The sequence below is a fragment of the Notamacropus eugenii genome, chromosome 6 (genome assembly GCF_028372415.1).
Source record: "Notamacropus eugenii isolate mMacEug1 chromosome 6, mMacEug1.pri_v2, whole genome shotgun sequence".
NCBI classification, from domain to species: Eukaryota; Metazoa; Chordata; class Mammalia; order Diprotodontia; family Macropodidae; genus Notamacropus; species Notamacropus eugenii.
In genome coordinates, this window is record NC_092877.1 from 18,843,673 (window position 1) to 18,868,071 (window position 24,399).

The window sequence follows — 24,399 nt, forward strand, 5'->3', positions numbered from 1 at the left end:
CTAGTGATTCATCATGGCCCCAGAGGAGAGTCCATAAAGCATGCCTCTGGCCTCTGTGAAGAGAGGTGGTGGTCTACAGGGGCAGAAAGAGGCATACATTTATAGGCATGACCAATATGTTAGTCTGTTTGCTTAACTTATTGATTCATCAAAGGAAGGTTCTATTGGGAGCAGGGAGTCACTCAGCAGAGAACAGTATTAGAAGAAAAGAGCACCAATAGAATAGTGTTTTGATTTTTCTCTAAATTATGTTGTTTGAAACCAAAGGATTTTTCTTTTGGAGTCTTCCTCAGGGAATGAGTTGGATAGTATTCCTCTTGATGTAAGTGCCAAATAAGAAAGTCATCTTTAAGAGGGAGAGTTAGATAGACAGTTCCTTAGGAGTATTAAGCACCCTATTACTGAGTCCTCTGAGATTGAGGTAATTAGGTATGTGTTTAGAGAATCCCATTGTCTTCAAGGGAACATAACACAATTGACCTAACAGATGTTCCTGCTTATCCAATAATAATACATTGTGTTCATTTGGAACATAACTGAACTGTTCATGCTGACTTAGATGTCCAACTGCAAAATCTGGGATTCAGATCCTGGGGATTTATCACACCCACTGGAGCATGTTGGCTTTAGAAGCCTCTGAATGGATGAGCCGTCTCTGTTAATGTAGGCTCTGTCCTCTCCAAAAGATAATATCTTGTTTCTCCAGCCTACATTTTCTGTAACTTCTTTCATAACATAATTTGGGGGGAGAAAACCAACAATGTGTGAGAACACATCAAACTGGGAAAGGCTCAGAGGGGATGTCGCAATAAATATGTCAGGTATCCGGAATAGCTGGTGATATTTATTTGGTCCTTGAGCAGAAATTATTGGACTGTGAGAAACTGGAGTCATTTCTCAAGATCTCAGATTTCCTGGTAGTGCATATATGTTGGCAGGCAGCTGAGGTTCTTGCTAATTTGTTTATAAATCATCAGAAAAGGAGGATCCAAGAATCTCTCCAATCAGATGTGCTAATGAGAAAGCTGAATTGGATGACAGAAGTATCTTCCAGTTCCTTTAAGAAGTATCTTCGTATGATGATGAATCAGTTAATCTACAAACATTTATTAAGTGTCTACCATATGCCAAGCACGGGAGCTGCAAAGAAAAGCAAAAGATAGTCTCCATTCTCAAGGAGCTAAGTCTAATGGGAAAGCAGGCAAACAACTATAAACAAACAAGCTGTATACAGGATAAATTGGAATGAATCGGCAGAGGGAAGGTGTTAGCATTAAGGGAGAAATAGAGAAAAACTTCTTGGAGTACGTGGGACTTTAGTTAGGTCTTGAAGAAAGCCGGAGAAGCCAGGAGGTGGAGTAGAGGAGGGAGAGAATTCCAGGCATGGGGAACAATAGATGAAAATACACAAGAGAGACAGCTAGGTGGCGCAGTGGACCCTGGGCAAGTCACCTAACCCTGATTACTCCTCCCCCCCCCAAAACCTAACACTAAAGAAAAGAAAATGCACAGGAGGTGGTTACTGCATTTGCTGTGACTGTGTGATGGTTGCTACTTGTCCCTTATTTTTGAAGAGGACCATGACATCGGGGAGGTGATGCCTTGGAGTTTCTTTGCAAAGAATGAGCCATCAGCTAATGCCATTATTGAGTGCATCTTGGGGGCTGGTAGAGTCTAGCTCATTTCTAGAGTGTCTGTAGTCCAGTCAAGATCTCTAGGATTGGGATGTACTCTAAGGAGACTGAAAGATAGAAAGTATATTCATTTTCTACCCTCTTACCCAAATAGAAAATAGGCTCAGTTCCTAGCATACTACTTGGCCTATTAACAAGCAATTAATAAATTCCTGCTTGACTGGATTAGATTTGAGATGAAAAGTCCCATTTAAACTAAAATATCATGGAAACATTTGTTATGGTAACAAAAAGCCCCCTCAAAAAAACGAGACACAAAGCATGAACCTCTCAGGAATTGCTGAGCAAACTGTGGTATATGAATGCCATGAAATGTTATTACATTACTAAAAAAAGGACAAGTATTCAGAAAATTCAGAGAAATATCAGGGGGGCTAGTGGTAAAATAATGCAGGATAAAGAAATGAACCAAGAAAATATATAGAAAATGACTAAACTAATGTAAATAAAACATTAAGAGATATCAGAATTCAAGCCAAAGGCAATGACCAATGCTAGTTTCAGATGAGAGATGAAAACATACAAGCTCTTCATCTTCTCTTTGGTGAAGTGGTGGACCAAAGAGAATGCTATGTAAGCTGTCACATGTAGTCACTGTGATGATTTTTTATTATATGACTGTGTTTCTCTGTTACAAGGGAAGGTTCTGAGATTTCCTAGGAAGTGGCAATGCTCTCTGTGTGAAGGGAATTGAGGAGAGAAGTCCTTCCAATTTGTCAACCTTAAATCTCCCCTTAGGCAGGATGGACTTGTAAGCATATAGCTTTTGTCTGTGTGTGCCCAGTGGCAGCTTGTTGGCAACCTGAGATGGCTCCTGATTGAATTTCAAATACTGAGTTTGCCTCAGGATAACTGACTGACTGAGTCTCAGATGGATGGACGTTTTGCCTTTTCCCTTGTACCTGTCTTCCAGAGTACAACGTGGGGTGGGTGTGAGGGAGGGCGGAGGCAAAGAGAGAGAAAGAGTTCATGTGCCCTGAGTAAAGGCTGAAGTGCATGGAAAAAGCAGGTGTGTTTGTCCGTGTGGTCTGAGAGAAGAGTTCCTGAAGGTGGGCATTTCTATCCCAAGAGATAAAAGCAGCCAAGGCAATGACAATGTGCTTGAAAGAAGTTAATGGGCTCACAGATCAAGAGCTGTCAAGGCCCTCAGAGAACATCTAGTCCAACCTCTTTATTTTAATGGTGAAGAAACCAAAGTCCATTAAAGTTACATGATTTATCCAAGGTCACAAAGGTAATAAGCATCAGTGGAGGGATTTTAACCCCATGATCTCATGCTAAAGTCCTTGCTCTTTCTATTGTACCAAAAGTTCATGATCAATGTTTCTGAATCTGAACATCCTATATAGACTGAAGGGCATTTCAATTTCCTAGGCATTTTAACCCCATATTCTAGCCTTCTCACTAGAGAAAGAATATTGCCTAGGTATCATCTGCCTTGGGGGTTATCTTGAGAATTATCCTTCTAGAGGGAGAAGGGGAGTTCCTGATGTAGTTTATCTCTTGGAGAAAGAAGACACCATGTGACAATGGTCAAAGTCGTGAATTGGAGGACAAGCAATCAAGCTTGCCACCACCCTTACTATCCCCATTATTATAGTGAATAATTACAGCATAAGTCTGGTGAGAAATGGGTTGGCCAATTGAATAAACTAAAAATATTTTTGCCTTCCAGGGAAATCTAAACCACAAAGGACACTGTGTAAGACTCTGAAGGAGATAGACTTCATTGTAATGTAAAAGAACTGGCCATTGAAGTTCAGCTCATTTGCCAGGGAAACTTATGGGTTATTTTGAGGGTTTTATGTGTTTTTGGTATTTGTTTATGGTTACTTGGAGTACTTTTCATTTTCAGCATTTTCTATGTGATGAAATGTTTTTCCTTACCCATATGCATCTACTACCTTCAGTGCTTTTATAGGAACTAGAGATGCCTTTTATCTGTATTTGTGAAAACCTAGACTCGAACTACATTTGGAAATTTTACTGAAGTAAACTCTAGGTGGGGCCAACAAGGCAAAAAGGAAAATAATTCTTCCTTAGGTCATCTCCCAAGACCATACATGGTCTGTAGGACTCCAGGGATTTTGATGGTCCCTGTGTCATGAATTACAGGTCTAACAAATGGGACATAAATAAAACATTTTTTAATCTCCATTATTGAAATGAATTTTCTTCTAAAGCAGCATCCATAAAACTATATTATCTGATTACTAGGAAGAGAGAGACAGAGACAGACAGACATACAGAGACAGACACACACACACACAGAAACTATAGATTCCATTATAACAGCAATATTTGTTATAGTAAAAAAACCAAAATGAAATCTGGAAATAAGTGAAATGTCTAACAATTGAAGAGTGACTGAAATAAAGTATTGTACATAGTGCAGAGGAATGTTATAAGGTTGTAATAAGATGTCATTGAAAAGCAAACCTAGTTTTCCCATCTGTCTTTGGAGCCCTATCTCATCTACTTAACTCTAGGTTTTGTCCTCACTCAGGCTCTTCTCTGGTTTGTCTTGCCTCTGTTAGGATGGGATAGAGACTCATCTTGTAAGTACGGGCTTGCAGTTCTCCAGGAGCTCAAGTAGATAAACCATGAAAAATTCCTGTTTACCAGGGGACATAGTTATCCAGCTGGGTCCTGTCACAAATATATTGGGATAAATGAGCAAAAGGCTAAAGGGGGGATAGGGAATATCTGATATATCATTAGGGACATATCATTCATATGATTTCATTTATACTAATGCAAATAATTGTGAAGTATATTCAATTGGTTTTATTGATGTTTGAAACTCATGTTGAGTCATGAAATTAAAAATTATAAAAAATTTTAGTGAAGGTTACTAGAATGTTCCATTCATTAATAATAATATGGCACTTATGTGTCAGACACTGTGCTAAGCAATTTATAATTATTATCTCACTTGATCCTCACAACAGCTCTGAAAAGTAGATGGTATTATTATCTCCATTTTATAGGCGAACAGATTGAGTGGCTTGCCTAGAGTCACATAGTTTATAAGTGTCTGAGGCAGGATTTGAACTCAGGTCTTTCTGACTCTAGGCTCTATCCATTGTACCACCCAACTACCTCTCATTAAGGAAATTGTTCAGATTTCTCTGTCTTGGGGGTAATATTTTTTTAAAAAAAGACAATTAACAAAAACAACAAAGATTTTAAAGCATTTACAGCATACACAAGAAGAGATATAAAGTTTGATTTAAAATGGTTCAAAGAACTTATGGTCTAGTGACTAGTGATTATACAAATCCCATTCATTCTGTGATGTTTGGATTCAGTCAAAGGGCCACACTTGAGGTCCTAGAGGGCCACATGTGGCCTCAAGGCTGCAGGTTCCCCACCTCTGGCTCTAGTGCCATGATGATACTGATAACAGATCAAGAAATAATTTTTATTTAACGGTTATATAAAGATGGACCACAATAAAAATTTAAAATATGAAAGAAGAAAATTATATGAGTGAGAAGTAAAAAATATGAGCCCAACTACTCAAGTTTGTTTTATTCATTCATTCAATAATCAAATGTTTATTAAACGTAATTTGTACAAGCTGCACCTTGGGTAAAGGAGCTGGGTTGGGTAGATTCAGGAAAAATTAAGGAATGATTTTTGACATTCTATTCAGGGACAGTATATATTTTATATTTTCCATATTACCTAGGACAGAGCTTTAAACATTATCTGTAATCTATAAATATTTGTAGAATGTATAAATGAAGGTACAATTTAAAAGCGCATTGAGAAGAATCTATGAATAATAGTTGACATTTAGATAGCATTTCTAAGTATCTAAAGAATATGACGTATTTTTACACCTATATTTTTTCATTTCAACCTTACAAATAACTGTTGGTACCACTGGTATTAACCCCATTTCACAGATGAGGAAAATGAAGCATACATGAAACATTAAGTGACCTGCTTAAATTTAGTGACATAGATACTAAGGGTTAGAATTAGGATTTTAGAATCTAACTCCTCTTGACCAGGCTGTCTCTTTAAGATGGCAAACTTGAAGTACGATGTCTATATTTGCTTCATCACTAGGGTGATACACTGCTGGAGGATCAGTTTTTACCCTAAATTTAGATTCACATATAACTTACATTCTTCTGTTTATCAATGAATGAATCGAAAATACCATGGCTACTTCTCTAGCCTAGGCTGATTAAAGTTCATATTTGTGATCTCTTGGGAAGCTTTGTAATTAGTCTTTCTATCAGTAGACACATAACTTGGGCTTTCTGAGAGTCTACTAAAGGAGGAAGAGGAAAAAAAAAACACCCTTTAGATCTGGAACAGTGATCACAATGGACGGTTCATTCGTGTGTGATTTATGAAAGCTGGAATTAATGGACGATTGACCAGCATCAGATTTCTGGAGACTTTATCTTGTTTTTTCTAGGCAACTTCTCATAAACTTGGTAATATTGAAAGTAGCAAGATGATACTATGCCTAAGTCTATTTACAGAGCTATTAATAAATGCCATGGGGCAACTCCAGAGAGAGGGTCAAACCAAACTGCTTTTCCTCATCTTTTGCTGAAAACAATCCCCAACTTATTTGAAAAAAAAAAAAAGTCCAGTGTTAACAACTCTCAGAGTGAGCTGAGTCAGTAAAGAGACGCAGTGAGGAAAAGGGAAAATGAAAATGGTCCCCTCCAAAGACAAATGACACAATTAAAGGCATCTTAGAAAAATTGTGATCAGTATTCTGTCTGCGAAATAATCTGTTCTTTTTTTATTTTTTGAGAGGAAGTTATTTTTTTTAAAGACATACTGAAATAGTAAAGCTTTGATAAGACATTGGCAGTTCTAAAAGGAGGAAATGGAAAATTCTTCTCAGAGTCCGGCTTTCAGCCTGGAGTAGTGGAAAGAACGTTGGACCGACCAAGAGTTGAGAACAGAGATGTAACTTTGGTAGGGCAATGTGGGACACGCCTCAGGACAATGAGAAATAGAAGGTGAAAAACTTAAAAAAATGTCTTCTTTCAGAGACAACTGTAGATAACATTTAATTAGCAAGAATAATAAATAGATTTCCAGATGGTGTACTGTTAAAATATTCAGCATAGTACAATTCTGCTGGTGATCTTATCTGTTGTTGTTTTGGGGGAACTTAATTAAAACCCCCAAATGTTTCAAGATCAGAAACAAAAACCCCCAAAACACAAACCAAACCCAAATAGGGTCACTAAGAGGTGGACACGACTGAAATGACTCAACAATAATGGCGTCCACAACTATTTAGCAAGGTACTGTGCTACCCACTTTGGAGGAAAAAAATCAGCCCCTGCTCTCAAAGAACTTAAATTCTGCTGGGGGTGGAGGATGCTATGTGTACACAGATAATTAAGTACAAGGTAATTAGAGGAGGACAAAAGCACTAACAATTAAGGGAATCAGGAAAGACTTCCCAGAAGAGTTAGCCTCTGAGTTGAATAGGCATCCAAAGGCGTGGAGATGAGGAAGGTGTGCCTCCCAGGGATGGGAGAATTTTGTATGTCCATTGGAGTGCTTTTGTCCATCTCTGTGTAACAGTGACCTTTGTAACAGAACGACTAAATGTCCAGGGATTTGTAGGTAGCTCCGAAATGCCTCACCCCATACCTTATGGAAATTGGATTTACATCTATGTGGATAGTAGGACTTTCATCGCTAGTTGATGGATTCTCCTTTGATCTCCTACCTTCAAGAGGGGGTATTGAGATGGAATTATATCTATCGACTACAGTCACATATTTGAAGTCTAGGGTCAGTCATTCAGTCAACTAGCAATAATTAAGCATCTACTATTTGTCAGGCCCTGTGCCAGCAAAAGAGAGTCCCTGTTCTCAAGGAGTTTACAGTATAATGGGGGAAACAACATGAGAACCACTATATCCAAACAAGATACATACAGGATGAATTGGAGATAACCAATAGAGAGAAGGTATTACCATTAAAGGGGATCTGGAAGGACATCGTGCAGCAAGTAGGACTTTAGATGAAACTTGAAGCTAGGAGGCAGTAATGAATAGGGAGAGACTTAGGAGACTGCAAGTCAAAACACTCTAGGGGTCCAATCCTTTTAGAGGAGTGAGGATGAGAGTTACTTTCCCTCTTTTCTACAAGAAGGGAAATAGTTCCATCAAAACCTAGAGGATAAAAGTTAGCTTTCTCTTGGCTGGTTTAGTTTCTTCTCCCACCAAATAGTTATTACACAAAAATAAATATTTATCAAATCAGACAAGCAAAAACGTTAATGAAGACAGACAGAATGGTCTAAGTGATAGAATATATGTGTTAAGGGGTTTTGTAACCTAGGAGTAAGAAATCTCTGTACAACTTAGGAAACAACAATCTCATTGGAGGGGTCCTGGGAGGGTGTAGGTGCTGGAAATTTTGGGAGGTAAAGGCTTTCCCCCACGTTTGGGATTCTATAAAACTCCTCTTCATTAACTAAAGTCCAATTCTTCTATTATCTCTTTCTCTGCTTCTCTTAGAGGTCTATCTGTCCATTAGTCATCACATCTCCCCAGACCCACGGTGTCATAATCTCCTTTCTCAGAGGACCAGAAGGCACATACGTAACTAGCGGAGTTACATGTGTAAAGGGACGGAAATGGGAGATGGAATTCTGACCTTAGTGAACCAATTCACAGAAAAAACATATTTCATAAAGCCTGTGGACTTTTATATTTAGTTTTTAGATTATGTCAAGGGAAACAATAGGAAATAAATCTAGATAGGTATGTTGTAGCCAGATAGCAGAGTTTTTTAAATACCATGCTGAGTGTATTTTCTCCTAGAGGCAATAAGCAGCTACTGAAGATTTGTGAGCAGAGGAAGAGCGTGGTCACGCACACACATCATTTTATCAACAGTATGGAGGATAAATTCTAGAGATGAGACATTGAACAAGAAGATGTCATGAGGCTGTTGCGGTGGCCCATGTGATAGATGATGAGAACTTGAAGGAGGGTAATGATCTGGTTAGGCTCTTCGATATTCAGTTGCTCTATCTATAAAACAGGGACACTAATTCTTATAATATCCTGTGAGGTACAGATATAAGATGATGTAAATAAAAATACCTCATAAGTTTATAAGCCATCATATGTTTCAGTATAATGGATTTTTTTGTGGGGGGAGGGAGAGACCTATTTTTCACAAACTGATCATCTGCCTTTAAGATTTCAAATGCATGTGATGGAATTTCTGGAGTGAGATACTATGGATATGCACAACAAATGCTGCCCTGCTTTGCACCCAGGAGTGGACAAAGTTCTGTGCGAAGAACTGCCCAGTAATCCATAGTCACCTCACAATGGGAAATGTTTTCTTTTCTTTTTCTTTGATAAATTTTTATTGATATTTTCTGTTTCTTACATCATCATAGTTATTGCAAATATCCTTCCCTCTTCCCTAATGGGAATACTAAAAGGGTAAAAAAGCAGGCCCCGCCCTCAATAGAGCAAGATGCTAATGAATCTGTGCAAACAAGATAGAAGCAGAATAAATTAGGAGATAACCTCAGGAGAGGCACCAGGATTAACTTTCTCCCATCTATAGTAAAAGAAAAAATTATGTATTAAGGATAAAAAAATAGAATGATAATTAACTTTAACTTACCTTAATGAAAATATTTCAGCAAAACCATACTTTAAAAAACACAAAACATCAAATCCCATTGGCATGTCCCTTCCCATCACATAGATTTGGGGAATTTTTTTTGTACCTTTGTTTTCCATTGATGTTGGGTTTTATCTTTTTGTGTATATCAAGATATACGCTCTCTATGTAGCACAACTATGATTAAACTTGGTTAAAATTATTTTTTACATGTCATTGGGAAAAATAAAATATTAAAATATTAAACTTGGAGCCAGCTAGTAAGGAGAGGATCTGAAGACACTCTACCTCCTCCAACTGAAAGGTGGCCCTTTAGTGCCCAACTAGATATGTGATCTCATCAATTGGAGAGTTCCCTCTAATCATGTATACAGCAACCTATCCAGGGTAGCTGAACCTGGGGGACTCTTTTTTTTCATAAGTTAACCACGGCAGGGAGGGGTCCACCCAATGGTCCATTTTCTCATGTTCTTCTGACATTTCATGGTACCAGTGAAGTACCTTGTCTGTTATCTAACACCCCTCCTTCCTGCCGTATGACCAGTCTGTCTCTTCCTATCATACAATTCCTTGATGATGTTTTCTGTTGTCATTCTTTAGAGTTCTTCATCGGTTATATACTGTAGGCTGCTCACAAACACCATCTCTCTCTCTCTGTTGTCCTCTGTGTTAAATACATCTTTTAATTCTTTGGAGTCAGTTATATTCCAAATCTTGATGCCATACAGGGTCAGCAAACTATAGCCCATGGACCAACTCTGCCTCCTTGTCTGCTTTTGTATGACCCATGAGCTAAGAATTGTTTTAAAATGTAAAAAAGAAAAAATTTAACTTGTAAGATGTGCAAAAGAGTTTGGCCGGCTGGACTTGGCTTAAAGGTCATAGTTTGTTGCCTCCTACCATATGGTAACACCAATAGAGCATAAGTGTTGAAAATATGGACCTTTTCTTTCATGAGAAGCTTAGGAGCGGTAAAAATTTTTCTACTCTTCTGAAAGCAATACAGCCTCTGCTCCTAGATGATCCTGAGCCTAATTTGTTGTCCACTTTAACAGTCTGTCCTAGATACACATCTTGTTGACCAAAATCTCCATCCAAATGCATGTTGAAATCTGGGCCATAGATTTTTCATCCAGTTGGTCTTTCCTGTGTGAATGGAAAGGCCAAACTTCTTTTTGTGCTTACAGATAGATCTCTTCCATGAGGCTCTGCAGTGTTCTGGGACTTGATGCAATCATAAGACTTTATCATTCATAGGAAATCCCTCATTTGATTTGTACTCTGTCCTAGATCTCTCTATCACAGTGTATATTTAATATTTTATGCTTCCACTAATGTTTATTATCAGAGTATCACTGAATAGGGTTATTTCGTTGTTATATCTTCCAAAGAATGTCAAAGCATATTGATGTATGAAATTGCAGGTGCCTTATTGTAAAAGAGATGGTAAGGTAATATTCTGATCTATTGAATCTGATGCCTTTTCATAATCAAGAAACAACAATCACAAAGAGATCTTACATCTTTCAGTTCATTGTAAAATGGTAGACATAGTCTATTATTGAATGTGACTTGAAAAAGACTGTTTCCTACAAATATCCTCATAAAGGGTTCTTATAAAGATTGTGTATGGATAGGAGAGTAAACATACTGGTCAGTAGTTCTTAATGTTCTCTCATTCGTATTTTTCGGTATTAGTATGTTCTGAGGTTTTCTCATATCTCTGATGTCTTTCCTTGTTCAGATACTGTGGATATCAGCTGCTCAGTGTTCTCAAAATTTTATCATCTCTAGCATGGATCTCCTTTACATATGATTGGTCTAAAAATAGCTACTTGCCCCATCTTTCTTCTCTCTAGTGACATTCCCACTCCTCTATTAGCATATCTGGGTCTGTGATTTTGGGATCCAGGTTTGGTGGTTCCAGAATCTTTCAGGGGAAAATTATTAGTTAAGTTGACTTTTACCAGTTTGCTTCTGTGCACTGTCCTTCCATTTTCCTCCTTGAATGTCCTTGGCATGACTTGGGATATCTTTCTAAGCTTTTTAAAAACTGGTTTTGTCTTCTATAGCTTCCCTCTGATTTGTAAGATGATACTGCTCATGACTGTCCACTATCCTTCTTAGTGAGATTTTACATCAAGTTTATATTCAAGCCTGGTGTTGCCTTTGGTAGGCATCTTTCTCTATTTTGTAATTTAGATGTTTATTGACTAGCTGTTTTAGGGCTCTTTTTGTGGCAATTAATTTACTTTGGTTATACTTCATATTGAAGTCCATATTGATCTCATTTCTATTCTTTATTTCTTATTTTTGATTTTCAACTACTTGTTTAAGTAATTCTAGGACAAGTTGTGTCAAATGTAATATCTTTTACTCATGGTTATTCTTTTTGTTTTTATTTCTTTTACAAATTCTTATTTCAGTTCTTATGGATCAGTGGCTTGACCATATGCAGACAGTTAGCTCAGGGATAATTCATTTTAATAACAATTATTTTCCTGGTTATTAGAATATTTGTTCTTTATGGTGTTATTTGGTATTTGCTAAGTCCAGACCAATTCTTTTTTTAAAAGGTGTTCATGAGGTAGAGGAGACTTCTTAGTAATCTTCAAGTCCTTTGTTTCCTTTATCCTGAACCATGCTTTCCCATATATTTTTCCATCTTCACCTTTTCCCACTTTTGCATTTAAAGACACCAAGTATAAAAGTGAACGTTGATTTAATTTGGATGGTCTTCTCCAATTCTTCATATAATTTTTCTTCCACATCATTGTCAGCAGCAGATATTGATACCTAATCATGGTTGTCTATTTTTGTACAGTATCAACTCTGCAATACATGATAATAAAATATCCTATGAAATAATGTTTCTTGTTGCTTCTGGGCACAAGATAAAATTCATTTTTCCAACTATTTCTTTGCCTTTCCAAGTAGTCCTTGTGAACCACCCTTGCATTTAGCTATAACTTTCTTCTTATTTTGTTTATAGCAAGAATGTCATGGTTGATACATAGCAGTTATTCTAGCAATATGTCCACTCACTGGTCACTGAACAAGGCTCTAATGTTGAAAGTGTCAACAGTCAAAGTTTACTGAGGGCCTAAAAACTGTGATTCTTAGTACCTGTCTCTTTCCCCTTCGTGCTAATCCAACATTGTCATTACAGAAGAGAAAGGGCATCACACAGGACTGATGGACATTTTTCTTTTTCTTTCATGTCTTATTTTAACTACCTCCCTCCCCCTCCAAATCCTTACCAAGAGACCAGCTTCCTGATGCAGTATCTCTCCATAGTTACTCTGGTTACAAAAAGGGCCACATTGAAAGACTTTCCAGAATGGCAAAGAATGACATCATAAAAATGCAGTGAATATGAAGGATTAGGAAAAGCACGGAAAGACTCCTATAAACTGATGCAAAATAAAGTAAGCAAGGCTAGGAAAACAATATGCATTTTGACTACAACAATGTAAATGGAAAGAACAAAACCCAAAATGAACACTGAGTAATTATAATGACCAAGTTTGGTCTTGGGAAGGAGATGGGAAGAAGTATTGGAGTATAGTTAGAGTGAGACGTGTTTTGGACATGGTCGATAAGGGAATTTGGTTTTATTTTTTTACTATGCATATTTGTCACAAGAATTTTGTATTTATTTTTTTCCCAGTGGGTGGGGAAAATGGAAAGAAGAAAAAAATTTGGTAATTGGGGGCAAAAAGAAAGAAAAGAAATGCACCTCTCCCATATCATTGGGAAAGTGTGTGTGGGGGGAGGGTATGGGGAGGGCTATGGGTGTGAAATGTTGCATATGCTATCAAAAACAGTTAGCTTGTAGAACTGTTTAAAAATCTTTATTACAAAGGAAGACTCACTAAAGAAGGGAAGGGATGGGGTATATTCTGAGCTAAATGGCATGGAAATAAAAAAATATTAACAAGTTTATTAAATAAATAAGCAAATTAAAGGGAACAGCTCAGATTTGTTCCAATTAGAAACTTTTCCCAGCGGTTTCTGAGACACAAAACAAAAACTGAGTCATGTGATAGTGGGGCCACAGCCCATGTCGATCTTTCCAGTCTCCATAATCCAAATGAAATAGAAAATCATATTCAATGTGTGTCCCTTGTATTGAAAAGATATCAATATTAATTCAGACTCTGGCATTTTAATATGGATTAAGGTCAGAATTATTTACTCAGTAATAAAAATGGACATTTACATGGTTCTTTCAAGTTTACAAAGCATTACATACCCATTCTCATTTGAGACTCAATAGGACTCTATGAAATAGGTGCTACCAATGCTATAAAATCCACTTTATAGATAGGGAAATTAAGGCAAAGGGAGGTTAAGTGGCTTGTCCAAGGTCACACAACTAGCAAATGAAAAGGCAAGAATTGAATCTAGATCTTCCTGACTCCTGTTCCCAGTACTCCTTTCCTTAAAAAGTCATGCTTCCTTCTCCCAAAGATACATCCACTATTGCTGCGTCAACGATACGTCCAAACAACGGCCTGAAAAGCAAGACATTCAGTTAAAACGCTGGGACATATTGGGGTCTATATAGCACCCAAGAATCAGTTTGGTTTTTATATTTTTACTTCACTGATGGATTGGTTGGATGGTGTAGAGATACAATTTGTGAGAAAACTAGTTTTCCTCATCCTGCCCTAAACCCTTGGAACCTGGAGCAAGGAAGGAAATAGAAAACTCTTTTAGACCTAAAAGCTGGAAAATTGTTTGCAATTCAAGGAAAACATAATTGGAATTGATCATCAGAATCCACTATAGACTAGAAGGCAGGTCACGTCATAGATTGACTGGGGGAGGGATTTCCAAACCTATCTATAAAGTCAAGTTTCACGTGATTCTAAGCTGTGAGCAAGTGAGACGCACCATCTGTATCAGGACTCCAGGGTGGGAGAGTTGCATGTGTCTTGGTGAATTTAACTTTTAACCTTTATATTCCCAATGACTAGCAGAGAATTTTGCCAATAGTAGCTACTTAATATTTTTCATTTGAATTCTGTGATTTCGGCAAATTTCCTTAATCAAGTTCCTGAAAAAAATTTATCTTCTGTCTCCCTCCTCCACTTCCCTCCTCCTTCCCCCAAAGATACATATTGCTTTATCCTCACGCTTGAAAAATAGACTTTGGAACGATTGTTTCCAAAAGGCACAAAATGTGCTGTTATTTTACTAAGATTAGGAAGACCCAAGGTTATCAACGGTGTAAGCATCAATTGCAATCAATTTTATCCTGCTCCCTTCTTGCCTTGGGGAAATCTAAACCAGAAACTCTTCTGCTACATCTCAGGACACCTTCTCTTCTCTCTCTCCCCCTCCTGCCAATCCCCTTCCTCACTCATTCTCCATCTTTTCCATCCCTTCCTTCTTTCCCAGCTCTGGCTGACCTACAGGCACATCTTTGCACCACAGACTAGATGCATATCCGGATTCACAGACAGACATCCAGGTGTCGGTTCAGTAATGTCTCATGAAGTTATCTATGGGGAAAACGGGTGCCACTACATTTTCTGCTTAAACTGCTCATGAGATTAGACTGGCCTTTGAAAAATAAGTTTTTCGATCTCTCTCTCTCTCTCTCTCTCTCTCTCTCTCTCTCTCTCTCTCTCTCTCTCTCTCTCTCTCTCTCCGTCTGTCTCACTCTCACTCTCTTCCTCTCTTTCTCCCCCACCCTTCTTCTCTGTCCGTCTGTCTCTTTCCCCCTTTCTCATTCCCTCTCTCCCCTCAGCAATAACTCCGCAAAGAACTGTTTTCTGCATACCTTTAAAAATAATTTATAAATCGTCCCCATAAAATGCAAGATAGTCCTGTTTTCCTCTTCCCCTAACATATTGCTAAAATGGTGATACTTAGCTCCATTTAATACACCCTTCTCTCTACCCGAAAAATTTTGGATACTGTTACAATCCCCTATACATCCAGTATGAAAGATAATACTGATACCTTGTTTTATATGAACTTTTATACACCGGGATTTTGGCAAGGGGACTAGCTTCATTGGGATATTTTATGGCTTATTACATCGGGATGATTTATATTCACATTTTGCCTAAGCATTATACTAATAAATTTAACCAGTTCCCCTGTACTGCCCTGGGGTTCATTTTCTTCAAGGGGTCTGTATAAGAGGAAAATTAAAGCAACAAGTTCTTGCCGAGAGGAAGAAATTGACCCAGCTGCCTTGGGCCACAAATAAAAATTACTGACTTTCTGGAAGACTGAAGCAGCCATCAAAACCCAGAAGTTTTTAGCTCTAGAGAGATTCCTGCAATTAAGCTCTTTCTCAAAAGGGGACTCACAGTGTGATAAAATATTTAGCACGCTCATTTGCTTGCAAAGTGTCTGCGGTGTCCTACATAATTAAACCCAACACACAGAGGCGCGGACTATTATTAAACTCGCTCCAGCTGGTTGGAGGAAGGTGGAGGAGATAAAATCCAGTCCATAAAAGATGTTCCATCATCTTCTGTGCCTTTTTAAAAACGCAGGCACACAAACACAGCCCCCCCCCCCAACATTTGGAAGGAATTTTATAAGATCAGAAAGATTCAGAGATTGAGCGAACCCCCCCCCCCCCCCCTTTCTTTTACAGGTGCAGAACAAGTAACTTTTTTTGCTTCTTTGCAGAGTTGAATCCGGGGTCAGGAGTTCTAATTGTAGTCTCAGACTGGAATTCCAGATGGCGTGTCCAGGACTGGAAGCAGCTCTCAGTTCATCAATTTCACGAGCTGGAGGGATCTGTTCTGGTTACGGCCCCGACTCCATTCCCAATGTGGCATAAATGCAGAACAAATTGAGACATATCCTCTATGTAATTAGTTCCAGAATTTACAAGATTTACGGTAAAATAATAGCTTGGACTCTGCCGGATTCTTTTATTTAGGGCTTCTCCAGGGGACCTGGGAACTTTCGTCTCGCGGTGGCAGGGCTGCAGCTCGGGAGCCTGGGGTGGCACTGACTTCAGTCTTGGAGGGAATAAATCAGTCCTGGCTGAGAATGGTGCGCCTCGCACAAGAACCGGGAAAGCCTGCTCCTCCTCCGTCCCGCGTCAAGTTGCATCTTACTAGGGCGGACAATTTAGCAGGGACCCGGGTGGGGGGCGCAGAGAGGTCCCGGGGGCTATGGGGTGGGTGGTAAGCGGAGCCAGGGCAGGGCAGCCTTTAGTCACCCTTAGGGGCATATTAGTGTCCACATAGCCCATGGGGCAGTTAATTCTTTTCTAGCCGCACTTTTCCTTTTTTCTTGTCTGAAGCGGAGCTTGGAATTTTCATTTTTTCTAACAATTCTGCAGCGCGTCCGCGTGGTCCTGACCCGGGTGGACCCTCCACTAGCAGGGGCGGAGATGGGGGCTGGGGGCGCCGTGAGGTGGGAGCAGACGCGTAGGCGCAGCTGCCGGGAGCCTCCCACAGCCCTCCGCGCGTCTCAGCCCCTGGGGCTGCCCTTCTCCTCCTCTAGGTGCTAAGTTGGCCTCGGAGGAGCGATTGAGCGCTGAGCTCCGGCTCCTCCGGTTTTTCTCGAGGGGCAAGGGGAGGTCAGGCCCACTATTTATTACGGGCTTCAGCTCGCTGGGGCAGGAGGACAAGGTTCTTGACAGATCGCTGGGCTTCCCGCGTGTTTGTTCAGTTGTCCGCGGCTCAGGAGGTTACGCAGGGAGAGGGGCCAGGCCGGCTCCACGAGCGCCGGGTTATTCCCTGGTGCCAGAGGCTAATCTGGCCCGCCTCGCGCTCGGTTAGATGTGGCTGACAGCGCTCAAGAGTGGAAGGCAGGGGTCTGGGGGCACGGCAACTCCCTCTCCGCCCTTCTCCCAGGAATCCCGCTCCTTTTGATTTCACAATAATACATCTATATTATACGTATGCACATGTGCATGCATATGTACACATATGTATAGATACATCTTCCAAGTCCGAGAAGCGCTATATCAAAGACTCTTTTGGCATGGTTTTCTTTTTTTTTTTCTGAGCTCCTCTCTGCCCCTCTCCATCAGCAGGCCGCCCCCCTCCCCCGTACCCATCCTTTCTCTTCCTCCCAGTGTCGCCACTCCGGCTCCATGGAGCCCCTAGAGTAGTAGGAGGGGGAAGGAGAGCAGCCCTAGGCTGCCCTACCTCCCCCGACCCCGCTCTTTCCCATCCCTACCCACCACTTCCACCCCCACCAGAGAGACTTCGCACCAGCCGCGATCTCTCTTGGGTGCGGGGAAGGTACATTCCCTCCTGTCTCTGGTTTCTTTTCTCAGGCTGCTGGGTGATCCTGGAATGAGGAGGCGGAGGAATTGGGCTAAGGAGCCCTAAGGGGAGGCCCGGGAACTCTTGAGGGAGATCCTGGAGGCGGTCTCCCACCCTAGGTTTGCTTGGAGAAGTAAGGGCCAAGACTGCCGAGTGGGACCAGAGGGCTGCACTCCCGAGGGGTCAGTCTAGAAGGGAGAGGGAAGTTCGCCCATTGGCTTACTGTTTCAGAGCTGGGACTCCTCTTTCCCTCTCTTTTAGACCCATGGAAGCTAGTGATTCCCCATTCCTAGCCCAGCTCCTGGAGAGACCCAGGAGGCATAGGAGAGGGTGGAAGAGGCTATCTTGGGAGTATATACTCTGAGAGCCTTCACTCTATGGATTTAGGACCCGCGGGTAGAGTTGAGCCGGGCCTAGAGCTCCCTTCCTTACTGTCCCCAAGAGGGCAAAAGGAAAGGAAAGGGAGAGACGAAGGGACTCGGGAGAGGAACCTCGTTCGTCTGTTTTCCTTTGTTTCCCGGAGCTCTGGTCGGAGTGGGGTGTGGAAGGTCCCAAAGAGGAGGAGGGGGCTGGAATTAGCTTCCAATTCTCTTATTCCTAAATTTCTTCCAGGAGACAGAACAGGTGTATGTGTGGAGGGGAATGTGGGACCGCAAAGGATTTGGGTCGCCTGTAGCCCCAGATGCTTCATTACAGCCCCAAGCGCGAAGCAAAGAAAATCCGTACGAAGAATACGGCAGGCTTGACTCTTAATTAAGCAACAAAATTTCCCCCCGCAAAATGCAACAAAAACAAAGCAGCAATAAAATTCACCACCCAAACCCGAAACCTACAAAGGCACGCACACACAAAATAGAATCAGGACGTATTGGTTTAGAAATCGAAATCCCTAGATTTCCTCCCTTATTTCCTCAGAAAGTCCTACGCCTGATCCCAGCTTATGAAAAAGCAATATGTTCCACAACCTGGGAAATAGAAGGCAAGAAATAGACAAGAAACCCTGGCTTCGCGTGTCCTGGCAGAGTTGGGCTTGCTAACTGAGAGAGTTTTCTATTTTCCTCTAGAAAAACAAAACCTGTGGGCAAACCCACCCCAAAATGAAGCAGGAGACTCGTTTTGCTAAAACAAACACAATAATCTTAAAGATTTGGTATGGATCGAGGAAAGGAGGGAGGGACAGAGGAACTGAAAGGTGGGGATTAAGGATGAGGAAAATGTTGTTCTTTAATGATCTAAATGCGGTAGGGAGGTGACGGATTGGTGGGTTGCTGCACAAAGCAATTCTGAAGGTGATGTACAATTACCAGAGGCTTGGGGTGTGTGTATGAGGTGCGTGAAAGGATTCAGTACTTCAAAACAAAATGCGAGAGAGACGAGATGCGGGGCTTTATTTGTTTGGTCATTTCTTAAATAACATCTTTCTCCCAGGCTTCTCTGCTGCAAGGAATTTACACAATCTTCGAAAAATAAGGTTATTGTATATGGAGTGTATTGCTGTACTCATTCATTCGTTCATTCATTCATTCAACCAAAGCAGAGAGAGTTAGGCTCTTCTGGGAGCACCTTATCTGTGTTTCTGGACACGAGTAAGACCATGCCCTCATGACCCGCAGCCAGGAACCATGGTGATGCTGGTCCAGCTAGGGGGGGGAAACAACAGCCCCCAATTTCAATAATTCAGTTAGGGCCCCTTAGCCAAGTGGGAAGCTACTGAGTTCTTCCTGTGCAGTTATTTCTCTGGGGAAACACTTCCCTGCCCCCCCCAAACCAAACTCCAAACCAAAAACAAACAAGCAGTTGGCTGCTGGCCTTGCGTGGAGAGGCCAGGGGACATCGGACAACCACTTTGCGTGGTTTCTCATCCAGCGATCCAGTTGGCTCCTTCTCCCGCACACTCTTGCTACAATTTTAGAAAAAGCAAGGGAAAGAAGGGGCAAGAGGCTCTTCTACCCAGTATAGCATACTCAAAGAAACCTGCAATCTCTCCAGGAAGCCAAGGATTTCAGAGTAGGTTGGGTGGATGGGGAAGTGGGCTTTAATTATAGAGAAGCAAACCCTGGAAGATAGGGGCGTTTTTTTGACTTTTCCATCCCCATGACAATGGGTTTTTCAGGCCCCGAGAACACAGTTGAGCCTCTGAGCACACGGTATTCAATCTCCAGGGCTGAATTCTGCTGGGACATCCTCTGGGAACGTCCTAGTACTATCATTTTTTTTCCAATCTCCCACTCCCGTTCCCCTCCCACAACTCCCTGGCTCGGGATTGAAGTTAATAGCAATGATTTGGGTGGTGTGGGATCTCCAGAAAAAAAGTTGGAGGTCCGTGACTCGGGACGGCGTTCGTAAACTTGAGAGACAGGGAGATAGGGAGATAGGGAAACCCCCTCTTTGGGGGTTTCCTGAGTTCTTGGGCTACGGGAGCGGCTCTCCCCCATCCCGGGTCAAGAACGTCCCAATGTCTTTTTTCCCTTGTTGTGCGGTCGGGTTGAAGTGTGGGATATTCCCAAGAGCAGGTACCACTGTCACGAATTTTAAGAATAAAGAAATAAGAATAAAGGAATACACTTCTGCCAAGGAAGGAACGCAATCATCGAAACTGGGCAGATTTATTATGGTTGATACACTCTCCCGATATTCTGGGCACTTGCTCACCTCCCAGGGTCAGCTTCGTCCCGGCTCACCCATCACCCAAACCAGATTAGGTGAGGCAGAATTCGTCCCACCGTGCTCAGCTATAGCCCTGATCTCAGACAGCACACCCCTCCACCCCCAACTCCAGAACGCAGAAATGCTCAGGGCAGCTTCTGGTCCCCGGGTTGCAGAGATCCACAAAGATCCCTTTCCCTCCTCTGCAGAAGGTGCCCGTAAATCCAGAATTAAAGTGTCCCACTCCACCTCTGTTTGCTCTGTAACCGGGACCAGAATGGTGGGCAAGGTGCATGAGGGTTCCCTACTCCTTACAAGCCAGCCAAGTTTCCCAAAGTCCCGCCCCCCTGCAACTGCCCCCCCCCCCCGCCCACTGTCTTCCTTATGACCCCCTCCTTCGCGTGTCTGTCCAGTTTCTCCGTAAACACGTCTTACCTGGAATGCCCCTCCCTCTGTCTGGAGACCCCGACACCCGCAAAATCATACAGGGGGAGCTCAGGCTTGGGGGTAGAGAGGCAGGGGAGCGGTCCCACAGGATAGTTGATCTCGAGCGGTTTGCGGGTTTGGGGGGGGGAGGAGGGCTTCTCTGTTTGAGATCCTCCCCCAAGTCCGCCCTACCCCGCCCCTGACTCACTCTCCTCCCCTCCCCGCACTCAGGTTGCCCCAGGGAGCAGAGCCTGCTGCCTAGTAGGGCCTGGGCTGCGGTGTGAATGGAGCAGCTGGATGTCCTAGCTCCTCCTCCTCCCCCGCCACCAGCCCCTCTTATTTGAGCTTTGGGAAGCCGGGGGCAGCCAGGCGGTCGGGGTAAGGAGTTCAAGGCAGAGTCCACACCCAGGGGGCTCTCTCCAGCCGGACAATCAACTCCCTCCTTTCTCTTCGCTGTCCTCCCACTCGCCCACTCTTCTACTCACCCACCCACCCACTCATCTAACCCGGACCGCAGTCCATGAGCCAAGGCCCCGCTGCGGCTGCCTCTGCCTCCTTCTCGCCGCGACCCTGGACTTCCTACTACCGCCGGAGCCGGCTTCCACGTGTGCCCCCGAGCCGGCGTCTCCCCGTGCGCTTCGCTCTGGGCCTTGGTGCCTGCAACAGCCGGAGCAACCAGGAGCGCGGGGCCCGGGTGGCACCTGGAGCAAGTTCACTTCCATCGGGCAGGGAGGCGAGCGCCTGCAGGGGCGGCGGAGCCGGGGGCCGGCCGGCGGGGAGCAGTCCATGGGCTCCGACGTGCGGGATCTGAATGCTCTGCTGCCTGCTGTGCCCTCGCTGGGCGGCGGCGGAGGCTGCGCCCTGCCTGTGAGTGGCGCAGCGCAGTGGGCCCCAGTGCTGGACTTTGCGCCCCCGGGCGCCTCTGCCTACGGCTCCTTGAGCGCCCCCGCGCCCCCGCCAGCCCCGCCGCCGCCGCCGCCGCCTCACTCCTTCATCAAGCAGGAGCCGAGCTGGGGCGGCGCAGAGCCGCACGAGGAGCAGTGCCTGAGCGCCTTCACAGTCCACTTCTCCGGCCAGTTCACCGGTACAGCTGGAGCCTGTCGCTATGGCCCCTTCGGTCCGCCCCCGCCCAGCCAACCGCCCTCGGGCCAGGCCAGGATGTTTCCCAACGCTCCCTATCTGCCCAGCTGCCTAGAGAGCCAGCCGACCATCCGTAACCAGGGTAAGCACGAGCGCTGCGCCTTGGGGGAGTGCAGCGCAGCGCAGCCCTACACCCCGTTACTGAGCTAGAGCAGCCCAGACAATTGTCGCTCGCTTCTCTCTTCCGCCTCTTGCTTGCTCCACTTGAGCCCATTTCTGGTTCTGGCTTATTGCATCTGATGGGCCCTTTCTGAAATATCAAGGTTCCTGGGGGATCCTGAAGGTGGGGAACCGCAGCATTGTCTCCCAACGTCCTCCCTAGGCCTGCCCTCCTGTCTTCATCTAAATGAGACGCTGAGACCTTGGGGGCAAGGGAGTTAGAGACCTCAAAAGGTTCGGCCTGGGTGTGCTTGGCCAATGTAAAGCCTTGCCGCCCACTTTTTTTTCCCTAAGCCAGGATCGCTCAGGGAAAGTTTCTAGACTGTTCGCAGGAGCCGGGAGGGCCAACTCTCGGTCACTCTTGGACTTCTGGGCTAATGAGGCATCCTATAAACCTGGGGAGCAACGAAGTGGCTAGCAGGGAAGGGTTGATGCTGCCCGGGGAGGGATGCCCAGTATGTAAAAGAGCTAGAAGCTTAAGAGACTTAAGTCTTCCATCACAGAATCAAAGAAATAGGAGGGATTTCCCCCCATGTCTTCCAGTCTGACCCCAGGCAAGGGACTGGGGAGCTCAAGAGCTGCCTCATGGCTTCTCCAGTCACTTCGGCTACTCGGGCTCTGTTGCTGCCGACGATAAGGAGCCAGCATAAATTGAAATATAACAGGCTTGTTGATTTCGTATTTCTCGAGATCTTTATTTTCACTGTACCCGCTTCGAGGTACTTACCTTTTCTAACAAGTGTCGGTTTCTAGCGCTGATTTTGACGGGTGGAGGATACAGATTAACGGTTACTGTGTATCTTTAATATAAAAGTAGTCAAGTTTCGACTGGTGACAATATTATTCAAATCCGTGTAATTAAAAACCATGTTAAATAGGGTTCGACCCAACTCTAAGACCAGCCGGCGGTGCCTCAAGCCCAGAACCGGTTTAAGGCCGCCAACCTTTAGAAGCGAACCTTATTTTAGATCTGGGAAGGAACTTAGAGACTCTTTGGTCCAATCCTCTCATTTTACAGAATTGGAAACTGAGGATCAGAGCAGTTAAATGACTTCTCAAGGCTTCATTGCTAGGAAATATTTATTTTTCAAATGTAATTAGGGGGGGTAATGCTCACGATGCTATAGAAAACTGCATGTGGGAGGGAAAAGGACAGAAAAGGGAACTCGAGTCTGATTTCGTTGGTCTACATCTCATTGTTAACAGAGGGAGGAATTTAGATAACCCGAGGTTAAAGCAGCATCCTGTGTCGTCTGTATTTTCGGATAATTCGTTTGTGATTTTCCTGGCAATCAAAAAGGTAAAACCAGCCAGGTTGTACTGTACTCCTCGGGAATTCTGTACGAAAGAAACTGTGTAAGCCTGTCTCCCCAGGCTCGGAGACCCCACCTGGTCATGGGATTTCGTTGTTTCTGGAACTAGCGGACTGATGGGAAGACAGTCAGTGGAGTATCCTAACACCTAATTGCGATGTTCTCTTCCAAGCTGCTGAGACGCGCTCTCCAGGGGGCTGTTTTTTAGTTTCTTCCCTGAAACTTTGACGACCCATAAATGGGGGAATTCTACACTTCCGAAACCTTCCCACCCCTCCCCACTACTCAGGCCTTAGAGAAACTGAAACTCGCTTCAGGGCCTGAGCGGTGAAGCTGCTTTTTCCTTCCTTCCTTATTCCCAACTTGTTCCCCCGAAATGACCATGAAGATGCAGTCCTAAGGGTCCTGGGAGTGGTGGTCGGGGCCAGAAACCATGGGAGACTTCCCTAGCCTAGAATTCTTTTCCTTGTCCTTATCAAGACAATTGGGCTAGTGCCTGTTTCCCTACCAGGTTGGGGAAGGGTGGAAAGAATCCTAGTTGAAACCTTAACTCCGCTTGTTTATTAGCTGTGTATCCTTGGGCAAAGCACTTTATCTTGGTGCCTCACCTTACTCATTTGCAAAATCAGAGCTTCTTAACTTAAGGTCCATAATGTTTTAGAAAGCATTTTGATAAGTATTTCAATATAATTGATTTCCTTTGTAATCCTACTATGCATTTTATTTTATGCATGTATCAACGTTATTCTGAGAAGGACTTTATAGGCTTTCTCAGTCTGCCAAAGGGGTCCGGGACACAAAAAAGGTGAAGAACCCCTTCACTGGATGATCTCTAATGATTGACATCTTTCCAGATCTGAATTCTACGAAGAAGGGAAAGTCTTGTTCTGCTCGAGGTTGAGACTCCATTCAGGAGCCTGGCTGCCAGAGTCGGGATCAGCATCTAGTGTACCCCATAGTTGAAAGCACCCCACTTTAGCCTGGCCCAATCCTCTAGCGTTTACTCAGTTCATAGACTGAGGCCCTGAATCCCACACAGTTCCAAGAGGGTCTAGAAGTCCAGGTGTGTGGGATCAGGGAGCCCAAGGCAGACACCTTTCTGGACTACTTGAGAGTTTC

The 24,399-nt window shown here is 43.2% G+C and overlaps 1 protein-coding gene and 1 long non-coding RNA gene across 8 annotated transcripts in view; one reads left to right on the forward strand and one right to left on the reverse strand.

Annotated features, from left to right (window-relative positions):
- Nucleotides 1–20,834, reverse strand: part of LOC140510507 (uncharacterized) — a 40,007-nt gene extending 19,173 nt beyond the window's left edge. For 3 of the 4 annotated variants that reach the window (XR_011969256.1, XR_011969259.1, XR_011969258.1), the window contains exon 1: nucleotides 20,678–20,834. This is a non-coding gene — a long non-coding RNA (uncharacterized lncRNA). The remainder of the gene's footprint in view (nucleotides 1–20,677) is intronic. The other variant, XR_011969257.1, reaches the window with a different exon arrangement.
- A 179-nt stretch (nucleotides 20,835–21,013) lies between these two features.
- Nucleotides 21,014–24,399, forward strand: part of WT1 (WT1 transcription factor) — a 63,579-nt gene continuing 60,193 nt past the window's right edge. For all 4 annotated transcript variants that reach the window (XM_072619238.1, XM_072619239.1, XM_072619240.1 and 1 more), the window contains exon 1: nucleotides 21,014–21,890. In XM_072619238.1, the coding sequence (XP_072475339.1) occupies nucleotides 21,455–21,890 (436 nt within the window). In that variant the 5' untranslated portion in view covers nucleotides 21,014–21,454. The remainder of the gene's footprint in view (nucleotides 21,891–24,399) is intronic.